At 54.6% G+C, this 18,039-nt stretch overlaps 1 protein-coding gene across 1 annotated transcript in view; it reads right to left on the bottom strand.

The window, feature by feature from the left end:
* Positions 1-17,280, bottom strand: part of ALDH1L1 (aldehyde dehydrogenase 1 family member L1) — a 60,457-nt gene extending 43,177 nt beyond the window's left edge. Inside the window, exons 1-9 of the mRNA XM_017641609.3 lie at positions 17,123-17,280; positions 11,290-11,439; positions 9,834-10,068; positions 8,848-9,013; positions 7,795-7,896; positions 7,004-7,093; positions 5,655-5,792; positions 3,466-3,591; positions 613-704 (exon numbers count right to left, since the gene is read on the bottom strand). Of these exons, the coding sequence (XP_017497098.3) occupies positions 613-704; positions 3,466-3,591; positions 5,655-5,792; positions 7,004-7,093; positions 7,795-7,896; positions 8,848-9,013; positions 9,834-10,068; positions 11,290-11,416 (1,076 nt within the window). The 5' untranslated portion in view covers positions 11,417-11,439; positions 17,123-17,280. The remainder of the gene's footprint in view (positions 1-612; positions 705-3,465; positions 3,592-5,654; positions 5,793-7,003; positions 7,094-7,794; positions 7,897-8,847; positions 9,014-9,833; positions 10,069-11,289; positions 11,440-17,122) is intronic.
* Between the last annotated feature and the right edge of the window lie 759 nt (positions 17,281-18,039).

Below are 18,039 nucleotides of genomic sequence, written 5' to 3'. Positions count from 1 at the left end.
TGCACAGGCTCTACCTGCCTGTCCCCTTCCCCACACACACCTTGCCTTTCTCTGGGGTCATGGGGCTTGTAGCAGTTTTAAAACAGAGCTGCACATTTTTGATCTTCCTCCCACTGAGGGGCAGGTCTCAGCCACCTCCCCTGCCCTTGAATGTGGACAAGCTCATGATGACTGAGACCAATCAGGTCAGTGGCTGTGCCGTAATATGACTTTCCAGGCTGGGTCCTCATCTGCCTTGCTTGCTGACACCTGAGCTCTCAGAGCCATGGGCTGCTGTCTAGAAGTCCAACTTCCAGAGTGGCCACTCTGGGACCACAACACATGGGCACCTGTCAGAGGTGACAGCTGAGCCACCACCAGCCCTCCTGGCCCAGGCACAGCAGTGAGAAGCCAGCTTGGAGGAGGACATCCCTGCCCGGCTGTCCCAGCCCCCGGCAGTCCCCTGACTCGCAGGCATACGAGGCAGCTGCCGAGGCCTACATATATGGATCCTTTCTGGATTCTGTACAGTCCACAAACACAATGGTCATTGTTTCTTGCCACTCAGATTTGGGGGAATTTGTGCCATAGCTGTAGACACTGGGGATGGTACTCTGCCACTCCTGGCCTTACCTCACAACATCCACAGATGCGGCCCCCGACTTGAAGAAATCAGTGGAGTCTTCCACTTCGGGGACACTGGGGAGAATCCGTTTCCAGGCACCCTGCAAAACAGGTGCAGTGACAACATGGGCCCTAGGGGAGCTGGAGCAGGCGTCAGCGGGGAGAGTGGCCCCTGGCGTGCCCACAGACACCCAGTGCTAGGCTGGGCTCTGTCCAGCCCGAGGTACTGTGGCTCCCAGGGGCCTGGCTGTTCTTCCCGGGGAGCTGGGGGCTCAGACCACACGGCGCTGCCTCAAGCCCACATCGGCTGGACCCCAGCTTCTCTGGATCTCCATGCCAGCCCACGAGCAACAGGAGGACAGGTGTGGGGGAGCTCAGGGTATGGCTGGGGACCAGGAGGCCGGGCTCAGCTGCTCTGGAGCCCCCCTCACAATCGGCCTCCCTTTGCTGCTGAGTCTGGTGTCCCTAGCATGACACTGGTGAGTAGGCGTTGCCACGTGGAAGGGACAGCAAAGTGCAGGGTGGTTCTGTGGGTGGAAATGAGGCACATTCATGGGGCTCGGGAGGCCTGGGTCATGTGTGACGGGCTGGCTGGTTGTGTGCCTTCTGACCCAGGACCTGTTGGGGGCAGTGGTGTCTGGCAGCTGGCCTGGTGGGAGAGCATGGAAAGGGCAGGGAGTGTTGCATGGCAGCACCTGTCTAGGCTCCTAGGAAGGCTGTCTGGCAGATCAGGATGGGATGACTGTCCTCTGGGCGGGCTCTGGGCCAGGCTCACTAGGCTGGTCACAGGCCTGGATCAGTGGTGGGCAGGCTCAGTTAGACCCAGTGCCCTGTGACCCCTGTCCCACCCTCTCCCTGGCCCCCTTCCTTTCTTGGAAAGGTGTCATGGACTTGCCCCTCCCCTCCTTTACGTGACATCAGCAGCCAGGCCCAGCTGCTCACTGAGCCTGTTTCCCAGTCTCTGCAAGCAGCTGTTACGAGCTGTGGGAGGACTGCTTGCATAAGGCAGGCAGAGTGCTTGGAATACAGAAGCAGCTCAGTGGATGTTCCATTTGTGCACCTGCAGCACCGTGCACAGCCTCAGCCCAGGAGGGTGTGCAGCCACTGGGCTGGCTGCCCTGGGCCTGTCCTACCACAGCAGGCACAGGGGCTGACCCCCACTATGGCCACCAGGCCGGCCTGTCCTCCAGCACTGCACCCCCCCCATGCTGGCCTCCCTGCTGGGTCATCTCCAGACAACACATGCTGGAAAGGCCCAGCCCAGCTCTGACCAGCACAGAGGCCATCGGCAAGGCAGCGTAGGTGAGGACTCCAGCACTGCCCTCGTCAGCCGGTACTCCACCTCGACCTCCTCAGCTGGGAAGTGAGGGTGATGCGGTATCGCCTCACAGAGTCACGATGGTAGTTAAACACAGGCTACTCCTGAAGGGCCCAGTGCACACACTGTAGAGGGAGCTGCTTCCTTTGGTGGCTGATAGGCTCACTGACAGCACTAACTGGGTCCTTACAGGCGTCACCAAACAGACCCCCTTCGTGGGTGTTCTCTACCACACACAGCACCCACGGAGGCAGGCGTACTCTTCCCACCTCACAGATGAAGGACTCACTTGTGGCAGCCCCCGACACAAGCCTAGCCCTACGGGCACCCAGCTCACCCCACACCCGAGCCAAACCCCGTGGCAGGGCCAGGGCCAGGGCAATTGCGCCAAGATCTTTTTGAATGAATAGACTTTTTTTTAAATACACACTCAAAAGGTTTACCGTTCAACTAAGGAAGTTCTTGGTGCCCTCTGGGGCAGTGCAAGCTCATGTCCCTCCCTTACTGGGGCCTGTCCTCTGTACTTGTCACCAACACCCACAGTCACCGATGTGGCCGCCAATGAGCCTGCTCCTCCCATCGCAACCCTCCTCTCCATTAGCCCCGTGTGGTCCTGGGCACCAGGAGGCCCCCCAGCCCAGGCTGTGCATCTGCTGGCCCTGCCAGCTCAGAGGACTACCCCACCCTACTCAGCTCTCGGCTCAGAGCTCTCGTCCTCCCGCCCAGGAAGTCTGCCCCGGTGGTGCCTTCTGAGCTTGCCCGCCAGCCTCACAGCACTGCCCTCTGGCTGAAATTGTTTTGGTTATTTGCTTGCTGTTCACTGGCTCTCTTCCCCATGGGAAGGGACACTTCATGACAGCAGGGGCATTGCTTATTGTCATATTCCTAATGTCTGGCCACCACCCTGCCTGTGGTAGGAGCTCAATATGTGTTTCTTAAATAAGTCACTGAGTATATGATTGAGCAATGGTCAAAAATCCATCCCACACCCTTTGTTCAGTAAGGCTATAGATGGTCAGTGCCAGCCTTCCAGGGAGAAGAAGATGGTTGAGGGGAGCAGGAAGGGCCAGGAAGGGTTCTGGGAAGTGATCACGGACAGACATTTTCAGAGGGAAATGCTCTCCAGCTTCACACAAGGCAGTGGGACTGGAGTCCAGGTCTGCCTGACTATGGAACCCGTGCTGGTCTCGGTGCAGGATGTCCCCTCTCGGGGAGCCTTTCGGGGAGGTTCCAGAGCACCTGCTGTCATCATAGGACCTGAGCTTGACATCTGACCCTTTCAGCTAGTCCAGGGGCTTCACTTCATTTGCCCACTGCTGGCAGTGAGTCCCCAGAAGGGTCAGACCCACCCAGCTGGCCATGCCTCAGGGCACCAGTGGCAGGGGAAGGAGAGGAAAGGCACACCAAAAAGCCCCAAGGCAGGGTGGAGCTGGCGCTGTGCCTGGAGTCAGGGCATACATGGGCAGGGGGTGCACAGCCTGACTCCAGGCAGTGGATTCGAGACACCTGCCCACCCAGGCAGCAGCCCTGACGGGGGTCCCTACCCGCACAGCCTCGGCGGTGACCAGCTCCTCCTCTGTCAGCTCCAGGGTGCTGCTGTCTGCACCCCTGAAGAGGTGCGAGGCCGGGATCATCTTGCCGCCCTCCAGCTGGATGTTCTTCACCAGCAGCTGCAGAAGAGAGGTTTCCGCAGTGCCTGTGGCAGCCCTCATGGGGGAAAGGGAGCAACTCCACGCGGAGCGCTGGGCTGGGCACCCCACATGCATCACTGCCAGTGCTGGCCGAGAAGGGCACGGCGAGTCCCCCATGAATGAGAGGAGCCTGCTGCTCTCGGGGTACAGAGGAACCAGAGCGCATGCCCACCGAGACTTTGCTTTCCCTGCCACCCAACCCGCCATGCTTGCGATTTCTTTTTAAGTGTAATGGCTGACTATTTCTATAAAGAGAATGCCAATTCTATAGATAAAAGTAATGTAAGCACTACTTTGAAGATCCATCAAGGAAACAATCACCCAGTAGTCCTTTCCCAGAAACTCCATGGAAACATCTGGTAGCAGAGGTGGGAAGAGGAGCAGATGAACCCATGGATAGAGGAAGACACATCTGGTTGACAGGAGACCTGACAGAATTAGAGCCAGGTTCCCCGCCCGCGCCCGCCCAGCTGCCTTCTGGGGCTCCTCTGGAGCTGTCTGCATGCTGAAGCCCCACCAGGCCCAGCTGGAAGCTCCTGAGAGGCATTTCCACAGGAGGGCTCTGCACAGGCTTGCTGTCCCTGTGGGTATCACAGGGGATGCAGTTGGAGCCCCCCCAGGGCCCATCCTGGCTGGTGCCCCCACCCTCGAGCTGCTGCAATGGCGGGCCACTGGCAGGCTACATCTGCACTCTGCTCCTCAGTCACTGTTGGCGGGTAAGTATAGCCACTGCACAGAGGAGCCCAGGGGCTGTGCCTCATTCCCCCAGAACCATACCCCAGGGCAGCAGCGATTATCTGGGGCATAATCAGCAGCTGCAGTTCACACTGCAGAGCCTGCCCTGGGATCAGGTGGAGACCCAACTGCTCCGGAGCCCTTAGCTTTGCTTAGTGTTACCCCTGTCTCAGCCTGCTTCCTGCTGGGGTACATGATTTTCCAAGAGTGCTCCCTCCATAAATCAGGTGCCCAGGAGCTCCCAGCTCCAGTACTGCTTCTAGGGGACCTGACCCACAGCAGACATGGCCTTCCAGCTGCAGGGACCGACCGTGATTATCTAAAACAGCCAATCACTTGTAAACTACAGACCTCGATGGCAGCCTCGGGCCCCCAGAGGCAGAGCACGGCAGGGTGGGCACCCAGAGGGAGCTCGTGCCAGGCTCGAGGAAAGCTGCTCCATACTCGTCTGGCCTGGACACATGCATGTGGCTGAGGGTTTGTGAAATTCCCCAAAGTGCTCAGAGACCCCTGCCTGTCCTCCATCCCTGTGCCAGCATCCTGAGGTCTGGACCTGCCTGTCCACTGCCCAGAGTGAGCATTGGTGGGGGAGTGTCATGGCCAGTTGTGGGCCTCAGAGCCAGAATTTGGGGGTTTAAATCCAAGATCTACCCCAGAACAGTCTGGGCAATGCTGGGCAGGTTATTTAAAATCTCTGTGCTTCAGTTTTCTCCTCTGTAAAATGGGTATAATATTAATTTATACCTCACAAGATTGTTGGGAAAATTAGACTCAATACATACAAATTGTTTTCAAATAGTGCTTGGCACCCAGAAAGTGCTCCATAAATACGAGCTTTTACTCTCAGAGCATGTTATGGCTGGGCATGCTTCCTAAGGTTCTTCTCTGTGACAACCCTGTTCAAAGAGAAGAAAACTGAGGCACAGAAGTTCAATGACCACACCCAGTGGCACCTGGACACTGCAGGACTAAAACAAGGCCCGAGTCCAGGGCTCCCTGGAGAGGGCCTCTCCCTGATTTGAGAGCCTCTGAGGGCACGCAGCTCTGGCTGGAAGCCTGGTCAGGAGGAGCAAGGGGCCAGCCTTCCCAAGGCAGAGAGGCGGCCAACCACCTCAGCCGGCTTGCGCTCAGGGCGAGCCCAGCAGTGGGGGGCAAGCGTGGGGCTTCCCCTCTGGGGCCTGCAGTCTCGTTTCCTCCTGCTTTGTCCAGGGCGGCCTCAAGTCTTCCTGTGCGGCCTGAGCCCCTGGACAGGACCAGGTGGCCTTGAGCCTGCAGTACAGACATGTGACCCACAGCAGTGCCCTTACCATTCTGTCATCGTTCCCAAAGAGGATGAGTCCCTCTTTGGTGACCAGCCCTGGACGATGGGCTCCTGGGATGGGCAGGGCTTCTCCCTCAGCTACCGGGCCTGAAGTGATCAGCGTTGAGTTGAAAAATGTCAGCTTCTGTTGAAGGCAGGAAAACCAGAAGACGGTGGATGAGCAGAGACCAGCAGCCCAGGCAGGGCTGAGCAGGGTGGGGAGCTGATGGAGACTGGAGAGCCACAGCCCCCAGGGCCCTGCCTCCAGAGGCCCAGACGAGAGCTGAAGGGGCTGCAGGTGCCTCAGGGAGCACTCACGCCCTGCGTGTCCCCTAACTCAAGGCATCACTGAGTGAGGACGCCCACCTGGGGATGCAGCCAGGCGCAGGTCCATTGGCAAAGGGTCTGTGGTAGTGAGGGCAGCAGAGGCTCCCGGCCTCAGTCTGCCCAGCCAGTCTGCGGTCAGGGCTTGGAGCAGTCCGGGGCTTCATGGAGGATGGAGCTGCACTCAGCGGGCTGCAGCCCAGGCCCCTCCTCAGGCTCCTGCCAGACCCCCTCGCCTTTCAAAGCTGGGCTCCCCACCTTCATCCAGCCCCTGGCCTGAGCAAGCTGCCCCTCCCCATGAGGCCAGGTGGAAGTCAGCAGGGGCCGCAGTCCCTGAGAGCTGTTCCATCAAACGCGAACGGAGACCAGCCTTGAAAATGCCCTGAGCTGATGAAATGAGGCTCGTCATACAAGCGAAACTTAATTTATTTTGCAAGACAAGCGAGGCAGCTTGACCAGGGTCATTCCTTACTTTATGCCTCCGGAAACCGTAAGTAAAATTTAAGCTGTTCTTCAAAAGTGAAATGAGGTGCCCTGTAACCAATTCCCTATCATTTAAGAAGGGTCAAACTTATAACCAACCCCCGTGAAGAGCAGTTGCTGGTTCCTTGCTAGCGGAGCTGCCGTGACGCCCTCCTAGGGACCCTTGTCCCAGTCCAGTGTGAGTACTCCCGGCTCTCAGGCTCCTTTGGCATGTGCACACAGAGCTGGTACTCATCACCACCTTCAGGGCGTGTTGGTTCTCCTTGGCTCTCTGAGCTTTACACAGAGCCGAGGGATGACAGCAGAACATCTTACAGCCAGTGACCCTGGTTGCTACAGGTCCTGGAGGCCTGGAGCTCTGCCGGATGTTTACCCCTCGGGTTGGTGGTGGTGGGGTCTCTCAGGACCAAGGTGGCTGGGGACACTTGAGTGGGGCTGGGGGTCAGGACAGTGGCTATCTACCCACTGGTTCACCCATACTTTGATGGCTTTATATCCAGGGGTACCCACCAGTGCATGCAGCCCGATTGCAGCCCCACATGAACACACCTGCCCGCAGGCCTCTGTCCAGGCACCAGGCACCTTGTCATTCCCACGGATCCAATTATGAATGGCCACTGCTGGCTGCTCCCAGTTGATCTGTGGGGCAGGATGGGTGTGCTCAGCCGGTCTCTCCCTGCCCCCTGGCCATCTGGGCAGTGGCTCTGGGCTCCCCTGCCCTCCCCTCTGCCCTGATGCCCCAGCTGTGGGAGGAGCCCTGGGGAGGAAGCAGGAATTTGATGTGCATCCTTGAGTTGGGCAGGGCCTGTCTCTGGTGCCCCGGGCCTGGGTGCTGTCTGACCCCCAGTCTCCCACATGTTGCATAAACTTCAGGATGGTTCAGGGGAGAGAATGTTATGTTGTTAAGATGGCCAAACCTTACAGAGAGTCCCCAGCACAAAGGCCCATCCCACATCTTCTCCTTGCCTAGAGGCCTACGGAGATCCCACACAGCACCCCATATGCTCTGAGCAGAGATACAACCCATAGGAACTGAATTATCTCGTGTACCTTCTTTAGAGACCCCCAGCCCTACAGCTGAGCTTTATGCACACCCCGCTGTGCCCCAGCTCTTCTCCCTGGGGGTCTCACCTGCCCATTCTTCCTAAAGAGAAAGAACCCAGAATGGAGCCCGTTCCCCACCTGGTCCAGAACTTTGCCCATGCCTCTCCCACTGGGAAGCTTTCTCTTCTGGCCTTAAACAGTCACAACCTGGTTACCAGCTGAAGCTCTGCCTCCCAGGACCCCCCTGCGGCCCAGCTTGCATACAGCAGGGCTGGGTGGGCAGGGCCGGCACTTACCTTGGCTGTTTCCTTCTTCTGGATGCCCTCATAGGTGGCCCCTTCCTCAGGCTGAGGGCACCTAGGGGCTTTGCCCTCGGCAATCAACCTCACAGCCTGCACCTAGGGAGACCAGTTTGGTCAGCGTCCCCAGCATTAGGACCCTCCCCTCACTCCCTGCCCAACACTGGCCAGACGTGCCTGGCACCGTGCCTGGCACACAACAGACACCCGAAGAGGATCTGTCCTGTGAACAGGTGCAGTCAGCCTGAAGCAAACTCCAGTTTGAACACTGAGCACAAAACCCTGCCCTCTCTTCCTACTCAAGGTTATACAAAAAATTATACAGATCTTGGATTTCCTGAGATCTTAGAAGATAATGTAAACTACAAAGGCCTGTATGGGTATAACACCATAAATTTCCATGTTTTTGTCTAAAAGCTTCCCTGCCTTTTAAGGAGCCAGGCTCTATGATGGGTTTGGAGGTCTGAGATTAAGCAGAAAGCGCTTTCTCTGGTTAAAGGAAAGGAGGAGGTTGTGGAAGAAGGAATAAGGGGAGGGTGGGGGAGTCTGGTGCCTGCCCTGGAGGGGAGCACCCCAGAGATGCCAAGACCGAGAAGTGAGGAGGGTATCAGAACCATCTAGAGCAGGGCTGCCCGGTAGAACATTCTGTGGCCATCAGCCATGTGCAGTTACTGGGGACTTGAAATGTAACTCATGCGAGTGAGGAACTCAATTTTTAATTAAAATTCATGTAAATTAATTTAATAGCTACACGTGATTAGCAGCTCCAGTAGTATACAGCACAGCCCTAAAAGACGTTTTCAGCTGTTTTCTGTGAGTTGGGCAGGTACCTCCCACCTCTGTCTCTCATTTCAAATCTCCAGGAAGTCCTCACCTGACACAGTACATGTGCTAATCCTGCCTCTTTGAAACCTTGAAATGAGAGCTCTCTCCCTCCAGAATCCTGCAACTGGGAGAACGGATTCCCAGCCAGCTCTGGGGTGGCAGGCTGGGCCGAGAGAGGGCGCAGGGTGGGCAGGCCCGTGAGGCTCGGCCAGCTCCCAGCCTTACCATCCCTTTGACACCTTCGGGGAAGAGGAAGCGGTTGTACAGCGTGCTCACGGTGTCGTCCGGGAGGACCTCACACTCCTTCTGGAGCAGAAGGTCCCCCGTGTCCAGACCATCATCCGCCCAGAAGATGCTAAAGCCCCCTTTCTTGTCTCCATGAATGAGGGTCCTAGGGAAGAGTGAGACCCTGAGTCCTGGAGGAAGGGCCACAGAGGAGGACAGCCATGGCCCCTGCCACACTCCAGCACACCCCCTTCTTGCCCACCCCCAGGAAGGTCCACCACCTGATCTGGCAGAGCTGGGAGAAGAAAAACAGTATCTGTTGATGCAACCGTGTGCCAGGCATTGTGGTAAGAGCCACTTTATGCCAGATGTAACTTGATCCTCCCACAGGTGTAATAGGCATTGCCCGCCCCTTCACAGATAAGGAAACCGAGGTCCAGAGAAGTGAAGAGATGCGACTAGAGGTCAGGGAGCCTGAATCACAGTCTCACTGCAAGTCCACTCTTTCCCAGCTCAGGTGTCTCCCCTCCCTGCCCACACATCAGACACATCATCCCACTTAATGTCTCCTTCGCACTGTCACCTCAAACCACCTTATTCAGACCACACTTTCTCCAGCTCTCCCCTCTGCACCTGGGCTGCTGTTATTACGGCTGTGGGCAGACGTTAGAGCAGGCCCCCAGCTGCACCACCGGGGAGAGTGCCCTCGGGTGGGCCCCTTAACCCGCTCTGACCCCTGAGCCTGCCACAGGACACGCTCACTCTGCAGTCTACCGGAGGGGGGCAGGGCGCTCAGCGATGCACATCCCCAAGTCTCTGGGGCTTTCTCACTCCAAAAGATGGCTCTGCAGCAATCCGCGGTAGGGTGCCATCTGGCCATGCCGGACAGGCTCCCACATGATGCCTGCTCGGTGACCCTGGTGCAAAGCTCCAGGAAAGGGAGGGGGACAGTTCAGCCAGAGGGGGGTGCTTTCACCCTGTCTCACCAGTTGATGGCCGAGGCTCCTCGGTGCCGGGGCAGCAGACTGGGGTGGTAGATGATGGAGCCATGGCGGGGGGCATTGATCACCTCCATGGGGATGAACTGGCTGCAGAAGGGCAGGACGTTGAGCTCAGCACCCAAAGCCTGGTATTTCGCCACCACGTCGGGCAGAGCCTGTCCTTTGGCCCGCCAGCGGGGGAACTTGAACACTGGTACTCCATCCTTCTCGGCCTCCAGGCCTGTGGGGCAGCAGGTGAGAAACCAGTCCTTCCCTGCACCCACTCACCCACGCCATCTCTGCCTGCCCAGCAAGGTGACTCCTGCACCTCTCTGCTGGCTCGTCCCTGCCCCTCCCCACCCCACCAGGCTGCACAGAGGAGACAGCACCAGCCAAGGGCCAGGTTTCTGGGTCTGCTCTAATTGCACTAATTTCCGCTGAGCACCAGGGTGTCTGAGCACCTCCCTCTCCTCAGCTCCTTTCTGACCCCGGCAGCTGACCCTCACCTCACCCGCTACTGCAGCCGCACCACGCCTGGCGCCAAGCCCTGGCTCTCCACCCTTCCACTGCTCTCTAGGATGGCTGCTGGACCCACACACAGCAGAATTGCCTTGCCAGCTGTTCGCTGTTAAGTGCTGCCAGTGGGGATGCCGGAAGGAGACTGAGATGCTGGGGGTGGGTGGGGGCTGGCTCCTTCCAGTGTGGTCCCTATGCTGACAGGACCTTTCCAGAGCAGCGGCACATCAGTTTGTGGTTTTCCCAATATCTGCAGAACTAGCCTCAGCATGCACCCCTGCCCACGGTGTCTGCACCCCAAGGTCCAGGTCCCAGCCTACAGGGCCCCTCCTCCTGCCCAGGTATAGCACCCGTGAGCGGCGACTGCGGTCTCTATCTGAATCACAGCCCCCAAGCTTCCGGGTTGAGTAGTTACAGCTTCTTTCCTCTTTGCCCCACCACAGAGGTGGCAGCTGCCTCCCGCAGTCACTGCCCTGATGGCCTGGAGCCATTGCGCCTGCCCCTCTGTTAGAACACCAGCATTGACGACCGTACCCTGACTGGCCCTGGCCCACTCTCTCGCCCCCTCTGCCTCTGCCCTGTGTCCAGGTTGGCCAAGGGAGGGTGGGATCAGTGTGAGCAGACTGCAGTGCTCACAAGAGCTGTCTCTGCTGTGACCATAGGAATACTTCTGCAGGCCATCTGAGGTCCAGGTCAAGTACAGCCCCACCAGGCAGAGGCTGCTGTCAGTGGTCACTTAGTGGCTGGGGGCAGAGCTCAGGCTGTGTTACGGGTCACACTGGGGTGCCAGTTGGCCCCTGAGCACGGTGAACCCGCATGGTTGCCTGCAGCCAGGGTCACCCACGGCCCCACCACGAGACCTTGCGGGCTTCTGCTCCCACCCCACTGCGCACAGCTTTCTGCCTGCCTGGGCATCCCTTTCCCTGCTCCTGGGCCACCCACTCACCCAGAGGGTCTGCCTTCCCGTCCTTGTCTGGAACAGTGAACACGCCCACAACCTCGTGGCCGTCCTTTCTCAGGTGGCAGTAAACCTCCTGGCCGAACAGGCTCTGCCCGATCACTGCGATCCTCATGGCAACAGTGGGGGTCGAAGGACCTGAGGAGGGAGGAAGGCTACGGCATCAAACAGGGCATGCTGGCCTCAGGGAGGCCAGCCCACCCCAACCCTCAGGCCCCTTCTGGGAGACTGTCACTCTGCCAGGGCCAGAGAAGGTGCTACATTGGTGGGATTTAGGATGCCACAGGGGATGAGTCACACGGACTGTAGCATTACAGCTCCTTCTTGAAACCCTCCACACTGCCATGGAACGCTGAGATGGATGCATTTGAGCCTATTTCTATGACTAGCCGGTTCTGTGACCTTGAGCAAGTCATGTCAGTTCTCAGTTTCCTCATTTGATGACCAGAAAGATACTTTGTGCTTCAGTTCAGCGTATGTGTCAGGCGTATCCCCCCAGCCAAGCTGCAGCAGGGGGCCCAGGCCCGAGGGCCTGCCCAGCAAGGCCTCTGGGAGAAGTGTGCCAGCGAGGGCCCTGCGCCCTGAAGCAGGGAAAGGAGCCTGGGACAGCAAGCCCCAGGGGCTGGCCGAGAAGGAGGGCATACAGGGTGACATAGAGCCCCATCATGCAGATGCCTCCAAAGCTGGACCCTTTATTCACTATGCTCATATCTGGAAACCCTGCCATCCACCTGACACGTTCCTAAAATTGTCCATTAACAGAAAAAAATACACATATTTTTCAGAAAATTGTATCGAAGTATTACATTACTTCATACAAGCAGAAACGTGCACAAAATCATAGGTATGTAGCTGAATGCATTTTCATACACTGAACACACCCCTGTAAACAGCATTCAGATAAATACTCCTGAAGCCTATATATACATGCAAATATATATTTATATATAATTACATGTATAATAAAACACATATTTATATGTTAATATAAATAGAATCATACAATGTAATGTTCTGTGGATTTTATACAGTGTAATGTTCTGTGGATTTTATGCCCCTCAACATTATCCATGTTGTATTATATTGGTTCTCATTGCTGCATGGCATTTCATTGTGTGAGTGTAAATAAACACATTTATTTATCCATTCTGCTGCTGATGGGCATTTGGGTAGTTTCCAGTTTGAGGCTTTTACTAATAGGGTTACTGTGAAGATTCCACCACATGGTTCTTACTGAAAATAGGTACACATTTCTGTTGAGTATGTACTTAGGAGCAGAGTTCCTGGTTCCCAGTTTTGAGACTGTTCAGACTTAACAGATTCTGCCAGTTTTCCAAAGTGGGTGTACCAATTTCTACGTTCATGAGCTCTGTATCATGGCCTTGTGCCTTTTCATTTCAGCTATTTTGCTCGTGAAATATAGCCATCTCACTGGGGTTCAGTTTGATGATGACTGATGCAGTGAGCACCTTTTCTTATCTTTATTGGCCAATTGGGTATCTTTTTGTGGAAACGCCTGTTTAAGTCTTTTGTTTACTTTTGCCATTGGGTGGTCTTTTCCTTATTGGTTTGCTGGAGGTAGCTTGTCTATTTTCATTTTATTTTGTTTATAAATAATCTAGACTATGAGTCCTCTGTTGGATGTATTTATGAAAAATATCTTCTCTAATTCTGTGGCTTGGGTTTTTCACTCTTTTAGGGTGTCTTTTGATGAACACAAGTTCTTAAATTTAAATAGTATGCTTCATCAAAATTTCCCTTTATGGTTAGTGGTTTTGTATTCCAATTAAGAAATGTTTGCCTACATTTAGTTCATGAAGATGTTCTCACTGTCTTCTAAAATCTTTGTTGTTTAACAAAGGAGCAAAGTCTCTACAACGAGGCAAAGACAGTTTTTCAGCAAATGGTGCTGCAACAACCAGATGCCCACATGTGAAAAAAATGAATCTACTACAGACCTTACACCTTTCACAAAAACTAAATCTAAATGGATCACAGATCTAAATGTAAAATGCAAAACTAAAAACCTCTAGAAGACAAAGCAGAAGGAAACCCAAATGACCTTGGGCATGTGACGGCTTTTCGATGCAATCCCAAAGCCATGATTCATGAAAGAAAACTTTGGTAAGCTGCACATCATTAAGATTGTTTAAACATTTTCTGTTCTGCAAAAGACATTGCCAAGAGAATGAAAAGATAAACCACGGGTGGGGAAAAAATCTGCAAAACACATATGTGATATGAGTAATGTCCAAAATATACAAAGAATTCTTAAAACCCTGCAATAAAAAAACAAACAACCCAGTGAAAAAAACAGGCCACCGGCCAGAACAGACACCTCATCAAAGAAGATATACAGATAGAAAAACATTAAAAAAATGAAAAGATGCTTTGCATCATGTCATTAGGGACTGTAAATTAAAACAAGGTACCACTACATACGTATTAGAATGACTAAAATCCATAGCACTGACAACACAGAGTGCTGGTGAGGATGTGGAGCAACAGGAACTCTCAAACTTCGTTGGTGGGACTGCAGAATGATAGTCACTTTGGACAGTTTCTTAGAAAATTAAACATGATCTTAGAAAAAAAATATGACCCCACAATCACACTTCTTGGTGTTTACTCAAAGGAACTAAAAACATGTGCACACAAAAACTTGCACACAGGTGGTTATGGCAGCCTTATTCATAATTACTAAAACTTGGAAGCAACCGAGATGTCCTCGAGTAGATGAATGGATAAGTAAACTGTTGTATGTCCAGACAATGGAATATTATTCAGTACTGAAAAGGGATGAGCTATCAAGCCATGAAAGGAGGAATTTTAAATGCATATCAATAAGTGAAAGAAACTAATATTGAAAAGTTACATACTGTATAATTCCAACTTTAATATAGTCTCAAAGTGGCAAAACTAGGGAGATAGTGTAAAGATCAGTGGTCACCATGGGCTGGGAGAGGGGAGAGAGGGATGAACAGGAGTTTTTTAAAGTCATTTACTGTAATGGCAGATGCAGGTCTTCATACATTTGTCAAAACCCATAGAATATATAACACAAAGAATGAGCCCTAATGTAAACTGTAGACTCTAGTTAATAATATTGAATCAATATTGGCTCATCAGAATAACAAATGTAGCACAGTAATGCTAATGTAAGATGTTAATAATAGGGGAAAGGGTGGTTCCAGGGGAGGGGTGTGGGCCTGAGGGGTGTATAGGAACTCCCTGTGCTCTCTGCTCAATTTTTCTGTAAACCTAAAATCGTTCTTTAAAAAAAATATATTCATTTAAATAAATAAATCTAGCTCTATAGTCCACATATTACTCCAAAATACAGTTTGGAGTGGGTTAAAGAAATTTTAAAAAATCAAATACAGGGAGAAAACATTAAATTATTAGAAAATGCTGGTAGGTACTGGGCTTTACAAGCCTGGCACTAAAGGAGAAATATAAAAGAAAGTATGTGATAAATTTTCATACATGAAGATGCAATTTGCTAGAAGAAGAGAAAAAAATAACTTACTTCAATAGGCAAATAAAAACCTGTTCAAATCACAAGTAATAAAAAATACATAATAAAACAAGAGACTATTTCTCTCCTATAAGATTAGAAAGATTATAAATATCTGATGTTGGTTAGGTTATAGGAAAATGGTCACTCTTCACATAGCCCTGATGGGACAATAAACTGGATCAAATTCTCTGGAGGCAAATTTGGCAAAAAATATCAAAATCCTAAAAATGGTTCAACATTTTCACTGATAAGTATGTTTGGACAAACAAATAAAAATATGGGTATTTTTGAATTATGAGTGACTCGCACTGCATAAGCCATCAGCTAGTTAGAAAGGGCAGCTCTCTCTGTTTCATGCCAGGAACACCTGAGCCAAAACATCCCAGCAGGTAACAAAACACTACAATTTTTTAATTATGTGCATGTTTGTGTACATTTGTGTACTTGGAGTGCAAAAACCCGGATTCACACAGAAATGTCTGGGCAGAGGTTCTGGAGTTTGGGGAATTTTCAGTGACTGCGATTATTTTTCTTTCCCGAATGCTTTTTCTATATGGAGCATGTATTACCTGTGGAAAAATAAAGGGGTATTAAAAAGACCCCTTTGGAAGCAGGAAGGCAGAGTCACAGTAGCTGGTGGAGCTGTTGCCACAGTGCAGGGAACCTGACCTTGGCACGGTCAGGAGCGCTGGGCGGGGCCTCAGCTGACCCATAGCTTTGGCCCCAGACACCTCCAGAGTGGCAGGGGGCGGGGCCGGGGAAGGGGTGTCAGCGGACCGCTTGGTCACGTGGGCAGCCTCTGCGCCTGTGCCACCCGCCTGAGTTGGCACCGCTCAGTGCCCTTGCCCCCTGCGGTGCGTGAGGACGCTGTGCAGTTGCCGGGTAGCAGGACTGTCAAGGGCTTTCCAGGCCTCCTACCCCAAGCACCCAGCCCAGCCTGGCTCCCCAGGACCCAGCTACCAGCCCCTGCACCAGCTGGGCGGCGCTCTGTTCACGCGCTGTCCTGGGGCGCACGGAAGAACGCGGCTCCAGCAGTGGGGCAGAGGTTCAGCCGGGCCGGGGCCTTCAGCCACAAGCGTGCCATTCCCCCAGCTGCCTTTGGGGGCACCCAAAGCTGAGTTCCCTCCTGCAATCAGTCAGTTGCGCTGGGCACCCTGACAGGGAGGATACTTTGCCCGCCCCCTTCCACCACACACACAGCTGGGGATCCCTGGGGGTCCACTGTCTTTCCCATGGTCCTGGGCACGGGGAACAGGCCACGAAGCAGGCTACCTAGACCACCAGGTCAGGTCCTGGGTTCAACCTTGGCGAATGGCTTCCATCTGTGAGCCTCAGTTCCCTTGTCTGCACATGGGATGGCACAGGAGTGCATCCCAACACCGCTGTGAAGGCTAATATTGACAGGAAGAACAGAGGGCCTCTTAGGGCCAGACGTGGCACATAATCTCATGCTATTCTGATGCAGCCCTTGCAACTGAGGTGCTATTATTTATCACCCCTGCCAACTATAGCCAAAGAAACTAAAATATAGAGATTAAGAAACTTGCTCAAGGTCGCGGAGAAACCAGGGAGTAAAAAAGAAAACTCCAGAGCCGGCACCTCTAACCCTAGGTCTGAGAATACTTAAATTCTGTCTCTATCCTTAGCTGGGGTTTAGGGGAGATTCCTGTCTCTCTTAGGCAGGTGGCCAGTGAGGGGCCCGAACAGGTGCCCGGCTGGTCTGGACTCTTGAGTAGCGGGGCCCCAAGAACCACGTCGTGGGATCCGGCTGCGGCTCCAGGGTAAAGGCTCTTCCCGCGCAGGAGGGGCGGCGACCGCGGGGGCTGGGAGTTCTCCAAAGAGGCCCCTTGCCGATCCGGATTTGGCCAATCACAGGGGTCTCTCCCAGTGCGGAGGGTGAGGGACTTAAGGACGGGGTCGGAGGGCCCAGGGGCACAGGCTATTCCTCCCGCACGGACGAGCCGTGCCACCCTTGGCTTTCGCTCCCTGAGCCTCAGCGTTCTCCTCGGTGAGCCCGGCGGATAACACCCGCCCTGCAGTGGTGTGGGCTCTAAAGCGCCCTGCCCGCCGCCGCGGCCGCCCCTCGGCCAGCCCAGCCCCCGCGTCGCGATCCTTTGGCCTGAGGCCACCAGCTGGAGGCCCTGCTGCCCCAAGAGGAACCCAGGACACGACCCCAGGCCGGGAGTCCCCGCGGCGAGGCTCGCGCGCCCCCCAGGAGCCCCAGCTGGGGTATCTGCGCCCCCAGAGTCGCGAGCTGGGTTGGCCTCCCACCCTCAGGGCGTCGGGCGCGCTGGGGCTCACCAAGTGCGGAGGAGGCGCAGGTGTCGCGGACCAGAAGGGACCTCAGACAGCCACGGTCTGGAGATGGGGGCTGGCTGGCGCCTGTTCTGGGCGGTGGAGAGGTGGGACCGCCCCTGCCGTTCCCGAGCCGCTGCCAAGGCTGAGGCCAGAGCCAGGAGAGGAGGGGCGCAGCGCCAGAGGCGAGGGGGGCGGGGAGGGCCTCACTTCTGTGCAACCCCGGCTGGCGGCCACTCCCGCTCTCGGGGCCTGCCTGCGTTCAGAGGTGAGAACTTGCTCTGGACCCTTCCAGAATTCACAGGGCTTTGGAAAGGCGGGGGGCAGGTGGTAATGAGTACCTGCGATGCTGAGCTGGTCAGAGGAAACTATCCCCAAGCCTGGCCATTTCATTCACTCACCCCCTCAGTCCGTCATGCCCGAGAGAATAATGTGCCAAGCTCCTAAGGTGCCCAGGTCCTGGGCAGAGCTGAACAAGATCCTTGCTTGCCCTCTTAAACTTGGAGTCACCTGCAAGAGACAGTAACTGTGTGGCTGGTGGCTCTCTGGGTTTCTGTCTGCCCAGTGCACCCCCTCCCCTCCGGGGATGCCCCTCTCCTCCTCTTCCCTTCCACCTATCTGGGTGCCACTCACCCTCTCCTCGGGCTCCCCACCCGAGCAGTCCTGTCTCAGACAGGGTTATCAGCCCCCTTTGGGCCAAGGAAAGTGTCAGAACAAACAAACAAAAGGAACACAGAGAAGGACAAATCTGCACATTATTTCCTGAGCACAAGTCTTTGCCTAGGTGGTTCTCTCCACTGGGAATGCCCTTCCAGCAACACTGCCTCTGGATTCCTCTCTGCCCTCCCTCCCCGTGCTCTCCTGAGCTCCGCTGCCTGGCCCCTGTGCTTTGCCTGACTCTGGCAGGTTTGCTCCCGCCCCAG

Source organism: Manis javanica, chromosome 3 (assembly GCF_040802235.1).
Source record: "Manis javanica isolate MJ-LG chromosome 3, MJ_LKY, whole genome shotgun sequence".
NCBI lineage: Eukaryota > Metazoa > Chordata > Mammalia > Pholidota > Manidae > Manis > Manis javanica.
Note: the sequence above shows the minus strand (reverse complement) of the source record. Positions and strands in the feature narration are given on the sequence as shown.